The sequence below is a fragment of the Pelecanus crispus genome, chromosome 2 (assembly GCF_030463565.1).
Source record: "Pelecanus crispus isolate bPelCri1 chromosome 2, bPelCri1.pri, whole genome shotgun sequence".
NCBI classification, from domain to species: domain Eukaryota; kingdom Metazoa; phylum Chordata; class Aves; order Pelecaniformes; family Pelecanidae; genus Pelecanus; species Pelecanus crispus.
Genome location: NC_134644.1, coordinates 76,985,503 through 77,005,770, shown reverse-complemented (window position 1 = coordinate 77,005,770; position 20,268 = coordinate 76,985,503). Strand labels below are relative to the sequence as shown.

General features: G+C 45.3%; 1 protein-coding gene across 1 annotated transcript; it reads right to left on the bottom strand.

Moving 5' to 3' along the window:
- Nucleotides 1-11,747: 11,747 nt before the first annotated feature.
- On the bottom strand, nt 11,748-16,698 carry GCM2 (glial cells missing transcription factor 2). Its single transcript, XM_075706444.1, has 5 exons — nt 16,657-16,698; nt 15,089-15,341; nt 14,571-14,683; nt 12,804-12,929; nt 11,748-12,608 (listed from the first exon to the last, which is right to left on the bottom strand). Exons 1-5 carry the CDS (start codon nt 16,696-16,698, stop codon nt 11,748-11,750), a joined length of 1,395 nt encoding a protein of 464 aa, XP_075562559.1.
- Nucleotides 16,699-20,268: the final 3,570 nt, after the last annotated feature.

Here is a 20,268-nt window from a genome sequence, read left to right as displayed (position 1 = left end):
GCTAAGGCATTTACACAAACTCACAGTAGTTATCCACTTATTTATGCAGGCCTAGGAAAAACTAACCACCAATCACGGTACCATTTACTCACCGTAAGCCAAATGCTTAAACACAAACCATTGACTGCTAACCAAATTCCAGCATTATCTCTACCTTTTCCTTCTGCTGTCTGAAAATGCAAAGTAAAGCTCAAATCAGCTGGCATCCACTATCAGCCTGCCTCTGTAGGAGATGCCGAATTCAGCATGCAACTGTGTAGTCCTTATCCTTATGCCAGAATTAGCTACAGGCTGGTAAGGCTGTCCAAACAGATTAAGGAACTCAAATTCAGCTGGTAACAAGCCTCAGGCGTGAGATTTACAGGCCTGGCAAAATTCAAGAATAAAATGGTCTCTTACGAGTGTGAATGCAGCGTTCTCAAGTAGACTAGCCTGCTGTGTAAAGGAAACATCTGCCTGGACAATACACCGATATTTCTAAGCTGTTACTACTTGAAATGCTGCTTCCTTGGAGAAGTCGTAAAGTGCACCTTGTTACTCCCTGTTGCTTCTGTTACCAGGGAGGAATCTTGCATCAGCTGTCAAGATGCCGGTAACAAGTGACCAAGTGGACATCTCAATTTATAATCTTTGCACCAGACAACCACCAGTCTGACACTGAAAAGCATAAAGAAGTTTTTATCCATCCCCCCCAAAAGCCATCACTACAGTAAAATAAGATCACTGGTTAATAGCATATTCTATAACAAAGCGAAAAAACAGATTTCACAAAAAGTAAAAATGGTAGACAATTCAAATTATGACTGGGTTTTAAATTGGACTTTTGTATATTTAAACCTATTGTTTTTCTCAGAATTCAGCTTTATATCTTATTCCCCACAGTGCCTGCATGCATTCTAGTCTTTAATACCTTGAATAATGTCATTTCTTCAACAAGATTATTTGTTGACTCCAGTAATAAGCAGATGGCCAAGCATTTATGCCAAGATACATACAAACTACTCATACCTTGTCAGTTATCAATTGTTAGTTTTACACACCTGTATGTATTTCTATCTCCAAAGCAAAACAAACCAAACACTTCCTGAAAGTATTCTAACACCCATTTTAAAACACAACATCTGCATCTAAAGCATCAGCAATGATACACTGTGTATGCATTTGCGTGTAGGTATACATAGGCATATAACATGAAGTGAAGTTAAATGTAACAGGATTTGGGTGCCTGCATTTCTCTGTTTCAACAAATATCATCATAGAGCATTTAAGACATGGTTTTCGGAGGGGGTTCAGCAGTATCTGCCAAAGGTGGCCCTAGCCTGAACTCCTAGAGTTACATACATGAAAAATTTGGGGAACTGCATGCATTTCGTACCTAACCTTTTGCTCTCTAACGAAGTGAACCTAAATACCAAGGCAAAAACCTCTGTATTTGCAATAAACAGACCCAGAGCTAGACACAAACCTCAAGTTTCGACCTTTAAATCCTCTAATTTTGGTGCCTAAATCCTATCAGCTCTCCAAGTAATTTTTGGAGTATAAATTAATCGCATGCTTTTACAATTATTCCTTTTGTCCAATTCCATTATTTCAGCATGTGTACTTGAAACACCATGACATAAAGTGTTTCTTCCCTCCAGAAGTCCTATGTAATGTAACACATCCCAGACACAGTTGTTCATTTTATCTGTTCTGTAATGTATTTGATTGCCTTATTCCTTTTCTGCTGTATACTGTAGTTTTTAGCGTATGAAAACACTTAATCAAGTAAAGTACAGAAATGTCAGCACATTCCTTCAGTAGTCAAATGGAAGCGTCAAAATTGCTCTATGGAAATGCACAAAACCAGGTGTGAAAACTAGGTACCCCGACAACAACCTCTATGTACCATCCTACATACCGCATACATTCACCACCACATTGATGCATGCTAGACGGTTCCACTAATGACTCTCATGAAAGAGTTGTCTTGGTCGCTTACAGTTAACAAAAAAGACAAATGAGGGAACTCTTACAGTGAGACATCATCAGTGGAAAACTAACCAAATGCAGTGAAAAAAAGGACTGCAGGTATCACCCTTGACTCTAAGCTCTTCTCCAACTTTTTAGAGAATTCATCCTTCATACAGAAGTATCTAAAAAAATTGATGGAGTTCTGTGAACAACTAAACAGTCAATTGTACGGCAAGGCTGTGGCGCGCAGTAGCTCATAAGAAATGCTAGAGGGTGACAGAGGTTTGCTGACCAAGAAGTACTGCACTGGATCCTGCAGGACTTTAACAACCACCGCCGCCCACCCCATTAGAATAAATGAGGCTGCCAAGTACTTGCATTTATCAGCCTGGTGTGACATCAGGGTCAGGGGCTTCTTTCGCTCTTACTGGAATTACAGAGCACGATGAGCTAGAATATAAATGCTCTAGAGATTCACATTTCACTACAACAGACTTTTGCACGCTTCATACTTTGCACCACATGTACCCAGCTCAGGTGTGCAATTTTTTCTCTGTGGTCTCTATTTTTTTTTTTTTTTTTCAAATTTGCAGTTCAGTTTTCTCTTTTGTACTAACCTGGGGAAAAGCAAGGGCTCACTCTAGCTTTTCCGGTTAACACAAGCCTCTGAAGTGGCCTTTCCCATCCTAAAGCTTGTATGATTTCCTCGGTGATATGAAGCTCTAAAACTTAAAATTGTCGTAATAGTCAGCCACCAAACTGAAAAGAGAAATCCTACTGTAAACAACAGCTTGTTTTATGTTCTTAATGACATACTGCCCATAATCTCTTCACACAGGATTAAGGAAGGATTAAAGCAGGGGACAAATAGAGGACAAAATACAATAGCTTGAAAGAATCTAGTAATTTGCGTAAATTTAGAGAATCTGAACAAGTACTAAGTAATTTAAGAAAATTTTCACTTCTACTATATTACTAGTGTTTTATTTTAAGCACTAGCAACAACTTTAAATTATTTTAGATGTCTAAATTACATTTCAAAAGGTAATGAATGACAGCAAATCATCTGCATTTCTGCTGTACAAATATTATGCATTACCAAAAGTTTTACATTTGTGTGCTAAACAGGCTACTCTCAAATTAAAATACAAACTAGGATATATGACCTGGTAAAGACCTCCCACACAGATAAGCAAAACACTTAACAACCCACTTTCACCAACCTGTTTACAGTAACTGCTGAAATCACCAAAAACGTTCCTGGAGCATGGTACTACTCTCAATGATCAAAACTAGCAGCATTGCACAGTACAGAATGTATGCTGATACAAATTTTAAAAGTTAAAAAAAACCCCACCCAACCACAAACCAACAAAAAAATTGTTACAACAAGAACCTTCTTCATAGTGACTCTATATTACTAAAGCTGACAGTAATCAGGTCGCATGACAGGTGAACCCAGTTCTTGAGACTAACTACAAATCCATTACTCTAATCAAAGACCAGCGGTTACTTAAAAGAGTGACTGCTCAGCTGCAAGCGAGAAGTTAATAACATTGACAATAAATATATTTCAATATATATATATGACAATAAATATCTTTCAAATATACTGCCTTAAATAAATTGAAAAGAAAAAAGTCTCTTCAAAAGTCTAATATGTTGTTTCATTTATTTGTATCGGGCATTCAGGACGGGGCATATCAAAAACTGCAGAAACTCCAGTTTACTGGAAATATTTTCCCTCATTTTGTTCCAAACCAGCTTTGGTTACAAACCAAAATGATCCACACCAACTTTTTCAGGATGTTTCAACAGTGATCTGCCTGGATACTGCCAGCCCGTGCCAGCAAGGTTACCTCTTCCCACCCGCGTGAAACCTCTTCCTGCAATGCAACCAGCAGTACAGCGACTTTTTTTTTTTTTTTTTTTTTAGTCTAGTCTACCCTTGATTGGCTTAGAGTAGACTTGGTAGTGTAGGTTAATGGTTGGACTGGATGATCTTAAAGGTCTTTTCCAACCTAAACGATTCTATGACTTTCAGGGCAGTAGTGGTTTCAGTGAGACCTGCTGCCGCCGGACTGCAAAATCTCCAGCCTCGGGCAGTGTCCGGAAGGAACACAGACTACTCATCTTTCAACATCTCCACACCACTATAAGTTTCAAGAAATGCCAGTTTCCGTGTCAATTTTAGTTTCACCTGATGATACTCAGTTGTCTCCCAAAAGCGTGCGGCTACCTCCCTGAATATATGCTCAGGGTGGAAAGGGGAGCACAGGTCTCCTGTCGCTTACTCAGGCTGTGAAACTCAAGGCCGCCTGGCCTGGAAGTTTCACCCCGGTTTGCCTAAGTAAAAATCCACCTCCTCTCATCAACTCCGAGCACATCGGGCTGTCAAGGCCTGGACCTGCCTTACCGGAGCCAACGCGGGCAGGATCCCCACCTCCGCCCGCTGCTCCTCTGACCCGAGCAGAGCCGTGGCTCCGGGGCCCAGCACCGGAGAGCGGGCTGGCTCCTCGCACAGGCGAGGCCAGGCCACGAGTGACCCGGCCCACCTGAGAGCAGCCTGGGGGCTGGCGGCGGCCATCCTGCTCACCGACGGACGACGGACCCCGGCCTGCTCCCGCTCCACGCTAAGCCGGCAGCTCCTTCTCCCTCCTGCGCCGCCGGGGCCGCCGCAACCGGCCCGGCCCGGACAGGCGGGACGCCACCACGAGCAGCCACCCTCTCAGGACGCCCGCCGCCGCCGCCGCCGGGGACCCAGCCCCCTCCCCTGCCCACCGCCACCGAGCGCGGCCGCCCACTCACTGCGGCGCTGCGGGCGGTGCCAGCCGGGCGGCCGCCCCGCCACCGAGCCCCCGGCCCGCCCGCTGCCGCCGCCGCCGCCACCGCCTCCCACCAAGCGCCGGGCACCGCCGGGCCGCTCTGCCTGGTCGCCGGGGCGACGGCGGCGCGGGGCCGGCGGGGGGAGGGCGGGGCCTGGCGCTGGCCCCGCCCCCCCGCCCGGCCGTGGTCACGTGGGGCGGCAGGCGGGCGCGAGGGCGCCGCGAGGCGCGGGCGGGTGCAGGGGCGCGCTGCCCCGGGTCGGGGGGGGGGGGGAGGCGATGGAAGGCGGCGGGCGCGCGCCCGGTGCGGGGAGCGGCGGGGCGGCAAAACTTGGGAGCGCTTGTCGCGACAGGGCCTGGGCCTTGACGCCACGAGCCGGCTGACGTCTTTCCTGGAGGCGGCACCGTGACACGCGAGGCCGTTCGGAGAGCGCCTTTGCGGTCGTGGTGGTTAACGGCAGGTGATAAATTAGGCGTTACATAAAGGCGCCAGCGGAGCCGCCGCCTGCTCGGGGTTCGCACGGGAAACCCTATCTGCGATATTCATATCTGCGATATTCATATCTGCGATATTCAGGGCTGCAATGAAGCCCGAAGGTCTCCCCCCCCCCCCCATCAGCATTTTTCTTTTATTATTTATCGTAAGCAATTTATTTTAATGCACGTTGCTAATAATCAATTGCTAATTGATGCAGGGGGCAAACTTGGAATGCTGTATGTGTTCTCCAATACATGTATTATAATCATGAAGGTTCTTCTCGGTCGTTTGTAACCCCCATTTCTTCAGTGTGTACAGAAGGCACGGTTAATAAAAATTGCGTATGTAGTGGCTGAGTCTGAGAGGAATTTTGGCAGTGCTGCCTCATTTTAAGCTCTTATTCTCAACATTAGTTTGAATTCCCTAGTTTTTAATGGTTTTGAGAGTGAGGGGCAAGAAAAGGAGATCTTTTCAACACGGTAACTACTAGTGGCACCATGGAAAATTGTTCTAGAAATTCAGATTCATATCTGCTTCACCAGGCTGGCAGCTTAGGCTTGCTGAGGGAAAACAAGAAGCTGTCTTGATTATACCTTTTGGTATTTTTTCCCCCCCCTGTTCCTCATTAACTGGTGCGGTAACTTTGTGATGGTTTAAACGTCGTTGACAGATGAATTGCTTCTACCTCAAGTCAACTGGGTGGAACGTGGGGCTATGGGAATCGGTTTTCTGGAATCCAAAGGATTCGACCACTCGCACGTAGTTTGCTGAAATGAAAGTACAGGAAAACAACATATTTTCTGAAACAGAATACGCCCCTTTCCTTCGCTGAAATAAAACATCAGAGGTGCCTCCCGGGTAAAATGAAGTTCAAAGGTGAGACTTGGGTGTGAGAACGGAGAAGGTGCCATCACCCGCGCGGGCAGGATTCAGGCAGAAATTCAGCAGGAGTCGATCGTACGTGACAAAGCATTTAACCATGCGTTCACCTGTAAGGATGTGCTTGAACACTGTTGCGCGCACGCGTTACACGCGTGGAAGTACCTCTCCGCCGTCAGTGGAGACGGCGCCGCAGTCGCCCTGTGATGTCCCCTCCCTGCCCTCATGTCCTTTCCGTCTCTTCAGCTTAGCCTTGTCCCACGGCTGCCCTTCTTTCCCAGCGATGGGCTCCCTCCTCCTCCTCCTCCGGTGCTGCCACCCAATTTCCCCAGCTCCCCCTCCAGCTACGTTAGCCCTTGCAGCGCCGTGCGGCTACCGTGAGGTTTCCCGGGATCTTGCTGTGCTTGCATGCCTGGGTGTTATGTGACCTGTAAGGCTGGGTTCTGCAACTGTAATCCCTTCTCCAGAGAGATTAGACTGTGGAAGGGAAGGAAGCTACAGCTGCTTTCGTGCTTTTATCTGGAAAGTCCCTAGAACAACATTCTTGATTGCTTCCGGGCCGTTTCTAGTCTAATTACAGTCACTTACAAGAGATCTGGCAAAAGCAAGGGATCCGATGTTTAAACAATTTCCGTATTATTTTTGCACAGGTGCAGCACTTCAGTCTAAATTCTGTTACCGGGACCTTGTGTCTGTCAATTGTTGGTACTTTCTGTAACGCTCCCCGACATTTCACGTGCGCGAAGACAGAAAGGCTGCAGACAGACCTTGCCAGTGTTTAAGCCAAACTGCAACATGGTGTGGAGTTGCAGGACAAGCACTGCGACCCAGTCACTTAACACTTCATTTTGTCATAAAGACATGAGAGAGGTGCTGAGGGGTGCTCTTGCTGTGAACCAGGAAACGGAAGGAAAGGCAACAGGCTGGAACAAAGAGGCCCAGGAGCTGCAGTGATGTTTGTGAGCCTCACGAAAGGACCTCCAAGAACATCCTCGTGCACCTGCTTCCCTGCTCGTTTTACACACCACCACGAGGAGACCCACTGCTAATTTGCTGTTGAAAGAACCTTCTTTGGTTGTGGTCCTTAAAGGTGTCGATGCTTTGCTCAAATGCCAGCCTAAGTACCAGAAACTGGCTTCTCCTAAACGCCATCACAACAAGTGACAGCACGTGTGTTGAAGCTAATAGGGGTGGTGTAAACTTCATTTGGTTTCTGCTTGTTTGAATGAGTTTGAGCCAAACGAGCGATGTTTCTGGGTGATACTTATTCGCACCTCTGTCATCCCACTGATGCTCATGTCGCGTTATGGACTCTTGCGAGCCCACGGAGGTGTTATGCTGAAACACAACTCCGTTTTGCACAATCCCAGCTGTAGCGCTACATAAAGAGTAACAGGTTCACCCTCCCTTTGCGCGTGAGTGACAGGCGGGTATTTACTTCAGGCAGCTGGAACGCTGAAGGCAGTTGTCCAGGCATGGGACACCACCGTACGCTGGTCTTACTACTTCTCGGGCAGAGGGGTTTTAACAGGCCTGGACTAGCTTTTCACTCTGCATGTTGGGAGGAACTACTCCAACATTAAAGGTCCCCTGTTCTTCCCTTATTATCTGCATGTGGCTTTTACTGATAAGGGTGGGAATGACATGAATTTTCCTAAGTGTGTAATCCGTCTCCTCGGAAAGCCTCCTGCATCTCTAGAAATGCATTGTGCATCCTGCTAAACGCTCTCTCTCAAGAAGCGCGATCCACTTTTGTGAACGGGAGTAGCTTGGTTGTATTAGATAGCTTCCCCCAAAAAGACAGAAAGAAAACCCCTAGAAATGCAGAAAAAAATCCCAGAAAACCCCCAGAACCCACCCCCCCCAGCTCAGAAATTATATTCTGCTCTGTTACATTGTCACTGTCTATAGAGTAGCTCTGGTTTCCACCCATAGAACTTGGAGGAAAGCTTGCCTCTGCCTTTAAAGATGGTAGTCTGTACCCCAAACAAGGACATCAACTATTTCAAGCTCAGTAGGCGCAAACCAGTCAAGTTTCTGCATGCCTTGTATGTAGCATTTGGTGTACTTGAAAAGCCCAGACGTAACCTGCTTTTGGAAGAGGAGCAAGCGCTGACCAAATTGCTCAGACTCTCACCGGAGGTCTCTGGCAGAACCGGGTGGACACACGTGACCATGGCATGGACCGGCGCGCCAGGCTCTGTCCTGCTGGCAGGAGGAGATGGGACCACGAAATGATGCCCACGTGTAGGTGCGCCCGTCAGATGTTTGACATATGGCTGCATCTGGCTGGTACATGGTTGAAAAACGTTGTCAAGCGGCCTCTTGTCTCTGAGAGGCATCCATTCAACACCTGGGCTTTTAAACTTTGCCATTAAAAGGCTGCTGTTTTGGTATAAAGGGCAGCCTCAGCATGGGGACAGATGGTACTTTGCCTCAGTAGGGCCCTTGTAGTCCATATAAAGCCGGAGCCACAGGTGGCCGAGGTTTGAAAGCGCCTTTTTCCCCCCTCCCTCGGTGACTTTGCCGTAACAACTGGAATTTGTTAGATGAAGACGTCTGCCGCAGTACAGGATGCGGGCTGGCGAGGGGCTCCTCTCATGTGCTCGAGGCAGGACCAGAAACCGCGCTTGAAGGGGGTGATTAATGGAAGAGAAGCTGCTTACTCAGCGACCGAAGGGAGCCCATCTTTCTTCAGTATGCTGCTTTGCTTGAGAAACACGCTTTTAAAGTCAATCTTGCAGCTATATAAACCAACAAGGAGGTTTTCAACTTCAGCTTTTCTGTTACAGAAGCTCACATTGCCTTTACATTTATATATTTTGGAGAGAAAACTATGTACAGCACTAGACTTTATCCATCTAGTCTTTTATCTCAAAAAGGTAACGTACAGATATCTTGTCCCAGACACTTGTGCATGAAAGGGAGCAAAGTGAAGAAAGACTGCAATAACCTTCAGAGTGGTTTTATTTGTTCTAGTGCTACAGATGATGTGGTGAAGTAATTGGTACCTTAGCTTTTTACTGTGCTTAAACAGCTGTCATGTTTATTAGAATTAAGTTCACACCCAAAAAGTAGCATGTTAACACAATTGGTTGCATTTTCTTAACTGATGCACAAAGTTCTGCTTAAAAAGCTGTGTTTAAGAGCATGGCATAATGATTTAAGCGTACAGCTACAATGACAAGTTTTATACCAGTAATATTAACAGCACAAAACCCCCACAGCTTGTCTTAATGTTTTAATACACTTGAAGCTCAACTTGTGGTCAAACTCCTCTAGAATCAATATAAAATGGAACAACTTACAGCTTTAAAATTTTCTTTGACTTTTGCATCTGCTGTGAATCCAGATTTTTGGTAATTTTGTTTGGCCTTATTCCCCTCCAATGTGTTTCTTTTAAACTTAGAAGGCTGTAAATCTTGATTTTTATTCCACATGCCAAATGCCTCAATATGATTTGGAGTACAGATGAGAAATCTCAGTTCTGTAAATGGGCATAGTGTTATATATTCCTAAACTCTAAAATTTCACATTAGTCTTTCTGGGTGGTAACTTTTTTTTGTTTGGGGATTTTTTTGTTTATTTGTGGTTTGTTGGGTTTTGTTTGTTTTTTTTTTTTTTTTAAGGTTAGTATATGGGCTAATTACCAAACTGATGTTGCTCACCTGAATTGGTTCTTGTCAGTAAACACCTAGCAGAAGAATCGCCATGGGAGTTTAACAAGAGCCAAGTGAGGTATACAGCAAATACCCTAAAAGACAAGGTAAGCTTGCTGCTGATGAATTCATTTAGTCTTTTTGTAAATTCCAGCTTCACGTGGCTTGAATTTTTAAAATGCTGAACAATCCACTGCTGAAACAGGATGCTATTAGCTAAATTCCTGTGAGGCTCAATTTCACATATCAGAATGTGTGCAGTGTTTTCATAAAAAATACAAAAAGAAAGAAAATAAACTACACCAGAAATAATGATTTTAAAAGCTCGGATATTTGTAGACCATGCTTTGCAAGTAAGATTTGTTTAGCAGTTTGACAATAGCATTACAAGGTCCTGTATGTCAAAGCCAGCTAGACAGCTGCTCACATTAGTTTACGTGGTGCTTTGTTTTTAACAATGATTTCACATTTATTGAAAGGATACAGTAGCATACTGTTACTCAAAGCATAGCAAAAATACACAAAAACCAGACTTTCCAAAATATTTGAATGTCCAAAAAGTTAAAGGTACTTGGTAACTTAATAATAATAAATTCTGTCACCCTGACCAATCCCCTGCATCTTCGTAGCTCCCTTGCTCAGCACGCAGCATTTGGGTACAGGTTCCATTCCCCAGTACTAGGCAGCTTTCAAAGTACCTAGGTTTTAAACCAGCAGTGTTCCTCCATTTCTTCTTCTTCCTGGCCTACTGCCGAGTTAGTTCAATTAGCTAAGAATTCGGGGATGCAAGTCCTTACATTTTCTTTGTTTAGCTCCGGTTGTCTGGAAATTTTGTTTTCTGACCTCACTGTTTATTGGTTGCTTCATTTCCAGGAGAACTCTGCTGTCATCAGGAGTTACGATTGCAGAGAGAAAAATGACTAGAAGTCCCTTGGAGGAAGGAGAAAGATCTAATGGAGATACAGTCCAGAAAGGCAACCAGGGAGGGTGCCTTCAACGCTGACCTGTACTGCTAAGCAGCTAGGATGTTGCATTGTTTAGACAGGAAGGAGTTGCACTCGTGAGTAAAGCAACGTTCTGCAGTGATACCTGCACAGTATTGGTCTGACCAGCTTGCCAGACCCCTTTAGACAAGAAGCAGTTTCACTGCAAATGGTTTTCAGGACCATATCTGCAACCCTGACACCCACGCGATGCTGGGCGTGCTTGGCAGGGGTCACCTGAGCCTTTTTGCCTCCAGGTCGAGTGTTGCAGGGGGTTGCTTCCCAGTGGTGGTGGGGCTATGCCTGGGCTTTCCCTTTTGCATAGAAAGGCTGGACAGTCTGTACTCTTGACGCAAGGGAACAAAAAGCAACATGAAGTTAGCATGTAGGTTTTTCATTTCTCATGTCAGAGAAGCCTAGCTGGTCTTTCCATTCATCAAATGGATCACGGCAGGTGAACAGAACATTCAGGTGAATTATTCAGCAAATTGTCTTGCTTTCTTTTATTTCTTCCATTTTCTGTCATTTCTTTCAGTTGACTATAATCTATAGCAACCTTCCTTCATCTTTTACTCCATTACCTGGTAAGCATTTTCTTTTTTACAGATGGAGCATTTTCTCTCAAAGCTGGAGGCGTCTGACAGGATTTGTGGCTACAAGCGGATTGCATCCCCCATCAGTGGGCTGTTGGCTTCCAGAGGTGCGGTGCCTTCGCGGTGGCTTTGCCCAGGCATGTTTGCGGCTCAGCTTCTTGTGCCATTTTGGAGATTAGGTGGGGCTGGTTAGAAATTGTGTGATATATGCTTCACTCAGCCCAGCTCCAGAAAGGCACTTTTGGGGGATAAGCTGTTGTGACGTACTGCTTCCTCGCTTCTCCTCAAATCCCAGACCACTGGGCTTAGCATGCACGTGGTCAGCATGAGAATGTATTTTCCCATCTGCATGTATTTGCCATTTAGGCAACATTTAGTCAGTATTCAGCACTCTCAAACCTTAAGGTCTGCCCTTCGTGCTCAGCATAGCTGTTCCCCAGCGGTGGCCCATACCGATAGGTCTCCACGCTCTCGGCTGGTTCGGACTTCGTGGGGACTGGGTCATGCTGGTAGAGCAGCGCTGACTTTATCATCCCAAAGTCTTCCTGAATCTTCATCCCTGAATAGATAGCGCCCGAGACGTTTTCTGCCACGTGGGTATAGCTCTGAAGATTTTTCATATCGCAGAGGTTGTCGCTGTATTTCAGCGCGGACGGCTTGTAGGCCTGGTAGGACACCTTGGTGGTGGTTGTGATGACAGTTTGCAATGGCGGGGCCATGGGAGAGGGGCTGGGACCATACCTGCAGGGGTAGTCCCCACCGTAGTAAGGGTGGTTAGTGCTTGCTTGCATCTGTCCGTAGTCACCCCCCCAAGCTGGCTTCAGTCCGTAATGTCTGCCAGGGTTATCGAAGCTCTTATCATGGGCAGTCACAGCACCGTAGTGAGATCCATTCAAACCGAGGGGGTCGGCATCGATGGCAGGACTTGTCAGGTCTTTGTAAAATGCTGGGTAAGGGCTGGAGCTTATAAAGGTAGGAACTCCAAAATCGTAGCTGCACGGCCTGGGCACGCAGACTCTTGGATTGGGGCACTTTGAGTATGGCGATAGCTGGTCCTCTTGGAAGCTGGCTGAGTCGTAAGATGCTTTGTAGAGGTCAGCATTTTGCAGCGAAGGATAAGACTGGGCTGGAATCGAAAAATTGGTGTCTGTGATGATACCAACCCTTTCTGGGCCATCCACGCAGGGCAGATTCTGTAGGTTACTGGTGTAACCGCCGCTGTCGTGGTACCTTCCTGCCTGACAAGGACAAGAGAATCTTTGAGATTTGGGAATGGATACTACCCGCACATGTGTATGTGTCAACAGTTGCGCTATTGCTCATTTCAGCCCCAAACGAACCGATGTAGCGTGCTGTAAAGCTTTGGTTTGCCCTGGGATCCCCAGAACGTGCTTATGACACCTTTTTAATTGACCAAAAAAATCTTGACTTACCTCTGAGTTTAGAGATCTCTTTTTCTGGGAATGGTGAGAAAAGGACATTTGCTTCTTAATTGCACTTCGTCTTGCCTCTGCTTCCAGTTTGCTCTCTGGCCTGGGGTGGTCATGGACTCCTTTAGCCTAAATTAGGTTTAACAAAGAATTAGACGTGAACTGGAAGGGGATAACAGAAAACGTTAATAGTAGAATGAGAGGTAGCTGCAGCATGGTCTGTGTTTTTGCACAAGAGAACGGGGAGGAGAAACTAAACAACAAGGAGAGATTAAATTTAAAAATAAATAAAATAAATCATGATTTGCAGGTAGCTAGAAGGAAAAAAGTGAGGGAGAAGCCAGTGAGGACTGCAGAGCTGCAAGGCTGGATGATGAAGGAGCGAAGGTGTTACTTGTGTTTGTGACATTCAGGAGTAGTTGATTAGAACCAAGGGGAAAAAAAAAAGATTATAAATATAGTTTGGTTGATTTTCTGCAGTCCAGGATCTCAGTTCTGCTTTATAACAGCCATCACTAAAACAGCATAAATAAGCTTTTAAAGAGGTTTCACACCACCAGATGACAAATATTCTCTACTCTAAAACCAGTAAACACCTTCTTGAAGGGGACTGAAAGGTATGCCCTGGAAAGCCATCCAAAGATGCTCTGCTATTGAAACATCTGTGGATACACAGGCCTATTTATCCAAAGCTATGTTGATATATAATAAAACAATATATTCTACATGTCCTTATACATTACGTTTCCCTAAATGGACCTCCATATAGCCCCTAATACAGAGTAGGAAACTTAAAATTGCTTTTAAAATGCTGTCCTTTCTCAAGTAGAAATTAGCTTGTAAGCAAGGATTTATTGACTGTTTTAATGATAAGAATCTTCAGGTTTTGCATGTCTGTAACAGAATATCTGAATGATAATACTAATACTACTGCTAATAATAACAAAAAAAACCCAGGTGAAAATTTGGGAATGTGGCCAGTTTGCTTCCATTTACTGACTGGAGAACAGAATTCACTGCAGTGTGGGTCAGGGGAAAAAAAATAAAATCATCCAGCAGAGAATGTAATCTCATAGAACAGAAGCTTTTTTGTGAATTTTTTGTCCTAATGTTGCTAAAGAAGAACAAATCAACATGAAATTTCAAATTTTAGCTTTCTAAATTGCCTTTTTCTGGCAAGTTTTTAAATTCGCTTAAAATTCAAAGGTTATTTTCACATGAAGTAGAATTTCCACATTTCAACTTGTGCAACTTATGTAAGGCTTGGCTTTCCTTTCCCCATTTATTTATTTTAATGGGAAATAAATATTAGCTCCTTGGTGAGATTCAGTTGTCAGGCACACCAGCATGTGGGAAAGCCTTTGTGTTCATATTTGTGTACTGTAAACAGGAGAATTTTAGACATCTATAATAGTTATATAATTTATATAGTATAGCTATATAGTATAATAATAATAGTATATATATAGTTAAAATTTAATACAGTTAACCCTCAAGTACTGCTTTTCAAAAGAGACCCAAGTGTTACTGTTTTATTTGTTCTTGCCATGGTTGCACTACAGAGGAATTCAGTCATGGACCAGAACTCCACCGTGCTCACCGTGCTCAGTGTTACACACGCACCAAAAAAAAAAAAAAAAAATAAAAGAGAAGAAAGAAGGGGAGGGGAAAAGAAATCTCTCTCTATATATGTGTAGATACAGTTTTTGCGTGTAAATATAGTTTGTGTGTGTGTGTGCACGCATGTGCATGTGCATGCATGCTTTTTACCTGGAAGAATATTGCTTTGCCATCAAGCCTCCAGAAGTTAGTGACTGGATAGCCACTGTGTCCTCGGCAAGGAATCAGCTCGAGGGCTGAGTTACAGTTCGGGCAGGCTTTCTCTGTAAGCAGAGATAAAGAAACTACTGAAGATACTGGTTAAAGGTGAGGCTGTCATCTGAGAGTAAAGAGAGCTCAAGAGCAATATGATCAGCCCTCACTAAAATTCAGATTAAAAGGTGATGTTCAAGGAAGTACAACACAGACTACCAAGCATAACTGAATGGTATGAACTAGAGCTGCATACTTGATACAAATGCTAACGAGTTAAAGGATTGTAGATCCATTTCCCCTTAAGTATTCACAGACAGAAGTTGATGAAATTTGGGACTAAATGTATTCCTCACACTCTTTGCAATTACGCCTGAGTCTGCATGCAAGTAAGGGCGAGCCCAGTTTAGAAATCGAGCCCAGCTGAAAGAAATGGGGTCCCTCGGGCATCCCAACTCTCCTGGGGCACCCCTCACTTTGCTGCTTCTGCCGAGCCTTGTCGCATATGGCGGGGCGAAGCTGCAGCCTGGCTCCGCTGGGCAGAGCGCAGCTCCTGGCGCACACCACCACCCCCAGGCAGGACTTCTTGAGGATCTGGCAGTTGTGGTTGTTGGTGTTGCGCATGGCCCAGCCGCTGAGGTGTCTCTGCGCGTTCTTCTCCTCGCTGGAGTAGATGAACCGCACATAGCCGTCGGGCCATTCCTGGAAGGCGTCAAAGTGCTTGGGCTCCTGCAGTGGGGCAAGCGGGGTTGAGAGAGCAAGGCAGCAAGGAGGAGAGCAAGAGAATATTAGCAGGATGTTGCAACCTGATGGTTTTGCCCTGTTACAAAATACATAATGGGAAAAAAAGGGCTTTTTCTATGACCACCCAAGCAGCAGAAAAAAAATTGTTGAAAGAATAGCTTATTCGGAAATGCTCTGTAAAAGGGGAAAGGCAGTCTGAGCTTCCATGTTTCAAAAGAAAGTCAGGATTCTTTCCTCTTTTGCATTATGATCTGTAATAACATGGTCACAGATGCCTCTTTGCAGTGAGGTTACCCAGCCATAAAAGGTCAGCCTTGCTACCAGAACTTCATGAGCAGTCTACCACTGATGTGCCCAGACAGGACAGAAGCTGCCCCATTCATACTTGCTATTAATTTTTCCTCGTTGTGGGATCGTGCACCTGCAGGCTGGAAACTAGAAGTTTTAGCTAAGGAATGGTTTCTTAAAGTGTGTCTAACCTAAGTTGAATAAGGCTTCTACCAAAAAATAAAAATAAAGAAAATTGTCATTGCAAATATGCTACCAATATACATATAGTAGTTTCAAGAAAAAAAAAACATTTCAATTTGGGATGTTGCTGGCTTTCTGGAGTTCCTTACTGAAATATAATTACCAGAACAATGACAGAATGACTAAGATTTTAAACTCCCAAATATTTACGGTGCAAGTGAAGAGTTCCTGCAACGCTCATTTGACGTACGTATGTACCACATGTGAGCAATCCCAGTGAATGCAGGTAAACTACTGGTACTTACAGTATTAAGCCATTCTGTAATTGCATGGGCTCTGTAAAATTAAATAAACTCTAAGATGAAAAAAGCTGTGAATTAACAATGCATTTAGAGCTCACAGCTAGGAAAAAATGTGGAATGCTCACCGACAATAAAATACCACATCAACAAAGTATTTACATAGCTTTGATTATATTAGCAGAAAATAGACAATCCAAGCTTCTTTTTGACATTTCTTTAAATGAGGAACAAGGGAGAAGAAAATGGGCTCAACAGCATAGCTGAAGATTTATTTTAGGAGTTCATACACAGCTGGCCAAAGCTGCATATCAAATCCATATTTTTATTACAAGTCATTTTGTAAGGACTACTGCAGCCCATTCAGACCCACATAATTATATTCGGAAAGGTGCAGGAGAAGTAAAGCAGCCATAACTCAAAACTTTGCTCAGTGGGAAGGTTTTCCTCTGGCACCCCAGCTTGCTAGCCCCGTGCTATAGCCGGCCGGGAATTTTTATACCGCTCCCCCCCTCTGCCCTGCCCGGTACCTGCGGCAGCTTGGGGTCGTTGATGTCCCAGGTGAGCTTCATGCCGGGGGGCAGCGGCGGGCGGCAGCTCCCGCTTTTTTATGCGGTCGGGGCGCCCCCGGGGGGGGGGTCCTGGCCGGCCCCGCAGGCGGGGTCTGCTCCCCCTCCGCCCCCCAAGCGGGCTCCGCTGTGGTTACCTGGAGGTGGGGGGCAGCCGAGGGGGGGTCTTCCTCGAATCACACCCCACCCCCCCCCCCCAGCACCGGGGGCTGTGACCTCCGCAAATTTGGAAGTCTAATCCAGCAGCAGGGCTCTGCCGCTTGTTCGGGGGGTGCCCACCTCCAGGCAGCTCTGCCCCGCCGGGGTGCCCCTAATATTTGATTTGGAGCGCGGCTCGGAGCTGCCGGCAGCTTGAAAAGCCCCTGAGGAGAGTCAAAGGGGCTGCCCAAATAACCTGCTCTTCCTTAAATGCGGGCGTATGCCTGCTGTTGAGGTTTAAATGTAAACGAATTAAGCGTTATTAAGCGTGTTCTCCCTTCGCGCTGTGCTCTACGGTACAAGGTTTAGAAGGCAAAACCAGGGGCGGTGCTGTCTTATTGATCAGCATATTTTAACTCATTAGAAAGTTACAGGTAACCTTTTTTTACCTCCTCCTTTTAGGGAAAAAAATAGCTGATGGGGCTTTTTGAGGGGGGGAAAAAAGTTTGGGTTTAGCTCTCAGAAACAGGAAAAAAAAAAAAAAAAAAAAAAAAGTATGCATAATATGACAGAGACTGAGTCGTTGAACGGCCAGTGCTGCCGTAATCCTTTAAACGATCCCACCTGTGCTGACGGCTTTTCGCATTCGCTTCCATCCCCTCTGGTTCCCTCTAAAATGTTGCTGAACTTTACTCTTGGTTTTGCAAAATAAAAACCAGCCTGTACGGAAAACGCCGGCTGTGACCCCCCCATAGAGAAGAGCCGCGCCCCCCCGCCCCGGGGCGTTGGGCTCCCCTTGCGCACCCATCTGCTCGGCCGGGGTGCCAAACCCATCGCCCGGGTGCGGAGGGGCCCCTCCGAGCCGCCGCACAGGTGCGGCTTTTTAGGTGCGAAACTCCGCTTCCCCCCCTCCCCGCCCAGAGCCGGGCGCAGAGTTGGGTTTGCTGAGGAAAGGAGGGCGCTTGGAGCGTCTCCCCTCCACCCCAAACGCGGGTTTATCCAGCAGGAGCCGGCCGCGATCGTGCGAGGGTCGTGGGGAAGGGGGTGAAGCAAGCCCCAGCGCTTTTGGGCCGCCCCCCGCCGCGGAGCCGGAGCCCCCCCCCCGCCGCCGCGCCATGACCCAGGTAAGCGCCGCGCCCCGCGGCGGGGAACCGGCGGCTGCGGACGGACGGACGGACGGACACCCATACAGACACATACATACAGAGCGTGACCCCCCCGGGGGACACCCGCGGGGCCCCGCTACGGCTTCTCGTGGTCGCGGCTTTGGTAAAACCTCCAGTTTGGAAGTGTGGGGTGGTTTCGAAACTTTCCTTAGGAAATAAGGAAGGAAAACCAGCCTTTTGGGAGAAGGAGGGTGAGTGAACCGTCTTCAGCTTTTGGGCAGAAAAAGCGCTTTAGTGTTTTTTTTTTTTTTTTTTCCTCTCTCCCTTTTTAAAGGAAGAAAAAAGTGAAGAATGGAATAGAGAGGTGAATGGCGACATGGCAGCCAGAGGAGAAGACTATGTAAATATCTTTTAAATGTATTCTTAGCTTTATCTTACAAACAGTTATATGTATATTTAAAGGTGCATTCTTAAATGGATATGGCGCGACCTAGAATTTTTCATAGTTCAATGCAATGTGGGAAATGCAGCAGACCCCTTAATTTTTAGTAAGTGGGAAGAAACGATTAATAGTAATGTTAATGTAATATTAATGTAATAGTTGTGGGACACGGTAAGAATTACAAATTGAGTGCATTAAAGGAGTTGCTTATTTCCTTATTCGGTATCCTTTAAGATTATTCAGGTTTGAAGGTCCTGTCTCTGTTGGAGTTTAAGACTGATATTTCACCTTCAGATGTAAGAGTAAAATGAAAGTAGAGAAACAAATGAAGTAAAAACAAGTAAACAAAAAGCCTACAACTTTTAAAATAGTGTTACAAATATTTTCTCATAATCAGTGCTGTGATTCAAGTGCCCACTTATTTTAATTGCTGGTTGCTTGCTTCCCCTCCCTTTGCAGCTCGAATCACTTCTCACTGATGCTTTCAAGGGGAAGGGATTCCAGAAAATAAGCGAACTGCTCCAGGAGGGAGAAATAGAGCCTCCCCAGAAACACAGCGAATCTCTCTTCAACCAGATAGACAAAGCACTGAGAAAGGCGAGTACCGTAAATAATCTTAACCATCTTAATGCCCAGCTCTTATGGTTATCAGACTAATACAGCGCGGTGCTCTGTGTTTCTGTAGGAGCTGGACAAGAATGAATTCCAGAATGTTTCACTGCTGCTGAAATGTATTCAGCTCTACCTTAAAAGTGGTCTTCAAGAAGGGATGAGTTTGTTTATTGAGCAAGGACTGGTAGAAAAGATGAGTATAATACTATATACAAGTTACTAATGTGATTTAAGGTTGCTTGCATCAGGAAAAGAACTCCAAGGGAGAACTAGAGGATGTCTTGTTGGCCATGCAGAAACTACTTTTTTTTTTTTTTTAATACATTGCATGAGCTGAGTGGGAAAAAACGTTTACTTTCATTGCATTACTTTCAGTACAGCAGCTTACATCATGGCTTCACTTATCACCTGACTTAATGGGTTTTTTTTTAAGCTGGTAATGGAAGGAGAAGATGAGTTTTGATGAGTCCCATCTGTGAAATGATATAGAACTTCTAGATACATTTTAAGTGCTCCAGCAAAATGCAATTTTAGTAATAGAGTTGATGAGTAGCTTGTGCTTTTATAATTTTGAATTATCATACTCTTTATGAAGGTCCCTTTTCAGATACATAGTAAACCAGATGCATTTAATCTGCAATTGTCTCTTATCTTCTAATGGCACAATACTGATTTCAGTTGGTAGTACTTGTAGTAGCAGAAATGCACTTGTGCCTGAGAGGAGTAATACCTGGATCTGATGTAGCTAGGAGGTGACAGTTAACACTTGCTCTCTGTTAGCAGAGTTGTACCAAGGAGTCCTCAGTCCAAAATGTTGTAATCCTGCCTTGTAATGATGCTTTTCAGGGATACAGTTGCTTAAAGATCCTGTATGGAGAGGTTATTAATGAAGTTTCACCAATCTGAGCTCTGTACCTCCAGTGAAGCATAGATTTCTAGTTAGCCATAGGTGTGTGATGCTGTGCAATATGTTTAATAACATAAAATAATGACTTTGAAAAAGCTTGACAAACTTTTGAAAGGTTATTTTGCTGTGAATTGACATCCTCTAGAGATTTTCGTAGGAGTTATGATGCCACTAGCACCATGCATTTTGTCAAGGAGGTCCTGAGCATCCCAGAGTGGGTGCCTTGAGACAAGAAAGGAGGACAAAAGGAGGGCTGGGGGGGGATGGGGGGGGGGGATAAGTCGGACTGAGTGGGTGTAAGGGTGGCACTTTTCATATCCTCCTAGCAAAATTCAAGCTCCTTAATGCTGTGTAGCTTTTGACACAGT

Coding starts and splice junctions, on each gene's coding strand:
- GCM2 (XM_075706444.1), bottom strand. CDS start 16,698: ATGAAGCTCACCTGGGACATCAACGACCCCAAGCTGCCGCAG. Junction 12,930..14,570: donor GCAAAGCAATATTCTTCCAG/GTAAAAAGCATG, acceptor AACCTAATTTAG/GCTAAAGGAGTCCATGACCA. Junction 12,609..12,803: donor AGAGATCTCTAAACTCAGAG/GTAAGTCAAGAT, acceptor TGTCCTTGTCAG/GCAGGAAGGTACCACGACAG.